The sequence below is a fragment of the Hylobates moloch genome, unplaced genomic scaffold, assembly GCF_009828535.3.
Source record: "Hylobates moloch isolate HMO894 unplaced genomic scaffold, HMol_V3 SCAFFOLD_18, whole genome shotgun sequence".
Lineage (NCBI taxonomy): Eukaryota > Metazoa > Chordata > Mammalia > Primates > Hylobatidae > Hylobates > Hylobates moloch.
The window spans coordinates 1,520,293-1,526,242 of record NW_026652293.1 but is presented as its reverse complement, the minus strand read 5'-3'; the positions used below and the strand labels follow the sequence as shown (position 1 = coordinate 1,526,242).

General features: G+C 49.5%; 1 protein-coding gene and 1 long non-coding RNA gene across 2 annotated transcripts; both read left to right on the top strand.

The window, feature by feature from the left end:
* The first annotated feature begins 1,094 nt into the window (after positions 1–1,094).
* Positions 1,095–3,367, top strand: GARIN4 (golgi associated RAB2 interactor family member 4). Its single transcript, XM_032136742.2, has one exon. The coding sequence runs from the start codon at positions 1,497–1,499 to the stop codon at positions 3,279–3,281; it is 1,785 nt and encodes a 594-aa protein (XP_031992633.1). The 5' UTR covers positions 1,095–1,496; the 3' UTR covers positions 3,282–3,367.
* Positions 3,368–4,070: 703 nt separating this feature from the next.
* Positions 4,071–5,416, top strand: LOC131381884 (uncharacterized). Its single transcript, XR_009210911.1, has 3 exons — positions 4,071–4,535; positions 4,820–4,987; positions 5,296–5,416. It is a non-coding gene; the product is annotated as an uncharacterized LOC131381884 (long non-coding RNA).
* The last annotated feature ends 534 nt before the right edge of the window (positions 5,417–5,950 follow it).

The following is a 5,950-nucleotide window of genomic DNA, read 5'->3' as shown; positions in this document are numbered from 1 at the left end:
TGGGCTCGCTCTGTGGGCATGGCAAGGCAGGAGGTATAGTGGCATCTGTTCCTCATGGATGTAAATGGCTTCCAAACTACTTCTGCATAGTAGAGAGGTTAGTAGAGGAGGGCCTTTGAGAGGATCCTGGAATGTAAGCTCACGCTTTCCATCCTACCCTCTTCTCCTGGCATTTCACAGGGTAGGGGGTAAGAAGAGGCACAGGGCAAACACTGGGGACCTTGAGAAAATATTTGGGCTCCCTGACACAGGATGTTGGTATAAACATGATGGAGGAGAGGAATAGAGGTGGCCCCCTGGATAATTTAATCCCCAACTCAGCCCAGCCCCTTTCTGAAGTGGTTGTCCTGGATTCTCCATAACATGCATGCATACACACAGACACACAGACACACACACACACACACACACACACACACAGAATTATGCAACTTATTTGGCTTGCCCAAGCTTTTTTTGTAAGTTCTGTAGTGGTTCAGAAGGAAGACTTTAAAAGCAGAAAGACCTGTATTCAAATAATACCTCCACTGCCTACGAGTTCTACGAATGTAGGTAAGTTACACAACTTCAGTTTTTTTACCTGTAAGATGAGAAGAGTTGCAATAGTATCAAACTGGAATAGAGTTTGATACATAGTATGGCGCCTGGAAGAAGCAATCTCTCATGTTATTATTAAAGGTTGAGGTTATTACTAAAGATTTCCATTGTCAGCATGAACTGAGATTTTATGGAAGAGTGAGCTAAGAACCAAGACTGCAAATTCTAGGTTAAAAAAAAAATTTAAACCGTGTACTCAAATGGTTCAAATTTATCCCATCATCTTGCGTTCCTATAGACCCTGCCTAGTTGCTGAATCTTTTGAATTGGGGGTGAGGAAGGGGAAGCAACCATACAACATTTTCTCATTTGAAAAGTTTTTATTTTGGCACCCACTTGAGTACCTGGCAGGGTGGGGCTGTCCTCTATGGGGGCAATGGAGTTATTAGTGAGGGGATTGTGGCCCCGGCCTGGGGGATGAGAACAAAGGGGTATGTGACAGCAACAGGTCACAAAGGGAAGCAGAAGATAAATATGGCTGCACAGGGGGTTTAGGCAGAGAGGGTGGTCACTTCCTGTCACTAGGCCTACAGTTTGTAGACTCTTGGGGACAGAGACTACGAACTGTAGTTAAAAAAATCAGAGGTGGAGGTCAGGGGGTTAGACCCAGAAGAAAACCTCTCTGGAGCCCACACTGCATCTCCACGTCTTGGAAGAGTCTGGAGTCCAGGCACCCTACAGCACCCCCCACAGCAATCATCCGTGCTCCCACCCCCACCCCGGCCTCTGGGAGGCTCTGAGGCAACAGCGGGGGCCTGTGGGGTGGGGTGGGATTGAGAGACCAGCTGCAGAGACATCTTTGTGACCCAGGAGCACCACTGGTCCCTCATCTGCCACCGAGGCCAAGGAAGACCCAGAGACCTGCCTCACCAGTGCTGCCGTTGTGCTGAAAGACAACCATGAATGGTGATTCTCTGCTGCCGTATTATACGGCCCAGAGTGGCTCCAGCATGGGCATGTTCAACACCACCATGGGGAAACTGCAGCAACAACTGTACAAGGGGGAGTACGATATATTCAAGTATGCACCGATATTTGAGAGCGACTTTATCCAGATCACCAAAAGGGGAGAAGTGATTGATGTGCACAACCGCGTCCGTATGGTGACCATGGGCGTTGCACGCACCAGCCCCATCCTCCCACTCCCAGATGTCATGCTGCTGGCGCGACCGGCCACCAGCTGCAAAGAGTATGCTGGACATGGCCAGGCCACCAAGAGAAAAAAACACAAGGCAGCAAAGAACTTAGAGCTCACCAGGCTCCTCCCCCTGAAGTTTGTACGGATCTCTGTTCAAGACCATGAGAAACAACAGCTGCGCCTGAAGTTTGCCACTGGCAGATCTTGCTATCTGCAATTGTGTCCCGCTCTCGACACACGGGAAGACCTCTTTGCCTATTGGGAAAAACTAATTTACCTCTTGCAGCCACCCACGGAGAGTAACAGCAGTACCTGCGGCATTCCAGCTGAAGACATGATGTGGATACCTGTGTTTCAGGAAGACAGGAGAAGCCTGGGAGCCGTGAATCTTCAAGGAAAGGGGGATCAGGACCAGGCCAGCATCCGGAGCCTCCACATGGTCTCTGAGGTGTGTGGGGCCACCTCTGCTGCTTATGCTGGAGAGGAGGGACTCCAACATGACTTTCACAAACCCACTAACGTGCTGAATATATCTATCCCCAAAACATCTACAGAGCTTACTGAGGAGCCAGCAACAGGGGCGATTAAAGAGGCAGCAGCAGCAGGGGCATCTGCAGGGGCAGCAACAGGCACTGTAGCAGGTGTCTTGAGTGTGGCAGCAGCCAATTCTGCCCCTGGACAGGTGAGCGCAGCCATAGCTGGGGCGGCCACCATCGGTGCAGGAGGAAGCAAAAGCAACATGGCCCTTGCAGGCACTGCCAGCATGGCTCCAAACAGCACGAAGGTGGCTGTGGCAGGGGCTGCAGGCAAGTCCTCAGAACATGTTTCCAGCGCATCCATGAGCCTTTCCCGAGAGGGCCGCGTGAACCTGGCCATTGCAGGAGTAGAACTGACCAGCAGGACAGCTGCAGAAACAGACATAGATGCAGCAGCGGGACCTCCCATCTCCACCCGGCAGAGCAAGAGCAGCTTGAGTGGACAGCATGGAAGGGAGCGAACCCAGGCCAGTGCTGAAGCCTGCAAGGAGGGGAGGGAAAGAAGGGAAAAGGACAGGGCTCTCGGAAGGAGTCCCCATCGCAGCAGGACAGGTGAAAGCCACCACAAAACAAGGGGGGACAAAATTGCCCGAGAGTCATCCAGCAGGTCCTCATTCAGCCACAGAGCCAGTAGAGATGACAAAAAGGAGAAAGGCTGTGGCAGCCCGGGGAGCGGCAGGCACGGGGACTCGCATAAAGCTGTCAGCCACACGCCCATCTCAAAGGAGTCCAGGACCTCTCACAGATCTGGGAGGAGCTTATCGACCACCAGTTCCGGTTCCAGCAAGAGGCTTGGCAGGATCAGCTCTTTCCTGAGGAACGTCAGAGCCAACCTTACTACAAAAGCAGTGGGCACGCCACATGGCAGAGATGTGGACATCATGGCTAGGATGGTGGAGAGGAGCACCAACATGGCCATCGCCGAGACAGCAGAGGGTGGCCAGGGGCTGGAGATGGTTGGTTCTATGACACCGGACATCATGGAGACACTGACCTTTGAAGCCCATTAAATAAGGCCCAGAGCTCATGGAAGTGTCCCTGGAGAGCCTATTCCAGCGTTCTTTACTGCCGTTTAAATAAAGAACCATACATCTGAGAGTGGCTTGCTGGCTGAATTTTTGTGTCCCACAGCCCAGCAGTGACCTCACAGTGGATTCTGTGATGTCAACTGTGCTGCAGCCGAGGCCCCAGGATCCAGTCACGGGGAGCCCCACCTCACACCCATGCTCAGCACAGCCCACACGAGTGCTCCAGCTTTCCTCAACCCCTTCCTGGCTTTGGTTCGCCAGGACTATGGCTGAAAGTCAGGCTGGGAGCTTGGAAGCTTGGAAGCTTGGAAGCTGTACCTCCACCATCTCCCCATCCTTTTTTTTTTTTTTTTTTTTTTGAGACGGAGTCTTGCTGTGTCGCCCAGGCTGGAGTGCAGTGGCGCCATCTCAGCTCACTACAAGCTCCGCCTCCCGGGTTCACGCCATTCTCCTGCCTCAGCCTCCCGAGTAGCTGGGACTACAGGTGCCCGCCACCACTCCTGGCTAATTTTTTGTATTTTTAGTAGAGACGGGGTTTCACCGTGTTAGCCAGGATGGTCTCGATCTCCTGACCTCGTGATCCACCCGCCTCGGCCTCCCAAAGTGCTGGGATTACAGGCATGAGCCACCGTGCCCGGCCTTTCCCCATTCTTTTTTATAAACTTGCCCCCTCCCAACCCTGGAAGATCCAAAGACAAAGCAAGAACAGAACTCTCACCCCCTTGCGCTATTCACAGGAGGGAGTAAGGGAGCAGCAGCATGTGTTGGCAACTAGAGCAGGAGGAGCATTGTCTAGACTTAGCAATTCCATTCCTAAGTATACTCCCAAGAAACACACATGTTGCAGGAGACAGCCATGAGAATGTTTATAGCAAAATAATACTAGAAATTGCCTAAATTTCCTTCAACAGAATTGAGAGGGGTATATGCAGTGACAAATAAATGGCAGCTACACATATTAGCGTATTAGCATAGATAAGTTTTGCTCTTTCAAAAACTTTAAAAAGCAAATTGCAGAATAAGATATAATTCTACCTACAGGACAATTCACAAACAAGATCAAATACAAATAATATGTTACATATTTGATACATGTTTGGTAAAACAAAACCAAGGGAGTGGGAAAAAATTGAGGACAGTGGTTTTCTCTGGGGTGGAAAGGCAAGAGATTGGATCAAGGAGGTGAACACAGTCTTTCAGTGGTGTTGGGAATTGTTTCAGTTCTTAAGCAAGGAGGTAGGTACAAGGCTGTTTATTATTTTGTTGGGTTTTGCATTTCAATATTGTGCTTTGCATTTTAATACCTCTGGAATCAGAATGGTCCTACAATCACCGTGACAGTTCTGATGAAGTTATTGCTCCAGACATATATTCACCAATTCCTTCTCCTTAATGCTTTCATTTTTATGCATGCACAAAAGTGATCTAAGTCTGAAAGGCCCATTTTGTTAAGAATCAGATGAGAATGACATTATTACAAAAAGCCTTGGGAAAGAAAGAATGATATCCCTATTTTACAGAAGAGGACGCTGAGGCTCAAGAGGTTAACTTGCTCCAGTCACACAGAGGGACCTCTGCAGATCTACCAGCCCACTTCTTTATGCAAAGACCTGTCTGAGACATGGGAAGGAGGCAAACCCAGCAAATCCAAGGAGAATCGGGCAACGCAAGAACCTGAGACTTACCAGGTTCCTACCACCATGGTCTAAAACTTTATAGAGATGAGCACCAAAATTCCTGGATTGAAAGGAGGGAATGTGGGGGCAGGGGAGATGTCTGGTGGTGAGCTGCTGTGAGTTGGCTTTGGAACTTCAATGAGCTCATAGTCCTTAGTTGGTCTTATCTCAAGAGTGTCCAGACCACCCTTAAGCCATGTCTGGCTCCCAGGCTTCGCTCCCCAGCCTCTGCCTCAGCTATAAACAGACCTCCCTCCTGGAATTCCAGGCCTTGCTCCCCACCAGGGATCGCTTCTGACGGAGGCTGCATCTCTTTGCAGCCCAGTCCTCGCCCAGCTGCTAATAAAACATTTAAAAGCCGGGCCCAGAATGGTTTCTCCGTACCAGATCTTCGGGAAATTTCTTCTGCTGGGATTCCAAAAGCAAACCACACGTGAGGGGGTTACGAGTTAGGTCACAGCATCCTTGCTACTTGGACCTCCACAGTTAATTCCTAAAGCTACTTTTGAGAAAAGTCACACACTTCATTATGCAGGTAAGGAGAGGTCTCTTCTGTCCATAGAGGGAATTGTAGGCATGAATCCATGAAAGAAAGTGGGTTGAGAAAGAAAGAAGGCCCAAGACCTACACACAGCCACCATTTCCTTCTGTAAAACAAGGCTCCTGACCCCAGGATGAGGAATTAATGGAGTGAGTCAAGTTATTCTTAATAAAGGGGGGAACATGCCAAAGATTAGATATGAATTGGCTCTGTGAGGAGAACAACCTCGGAATCATTAACCCAGAATTCTAGAGAAGATTGGGGGGCCTGCAGGGAGATGAATTAATGGTTTACTCTTGACCAGCTTTTCCCTTGACCCAACCGGGGAAATTACAAAAAGATCACATCGCATTCCTTTAATCTTCTGATTTCCACACAGGCAAGTGTAGGTAAACACTGGTCTGGAAGACAAAAATGCAATACAAACATTTGTA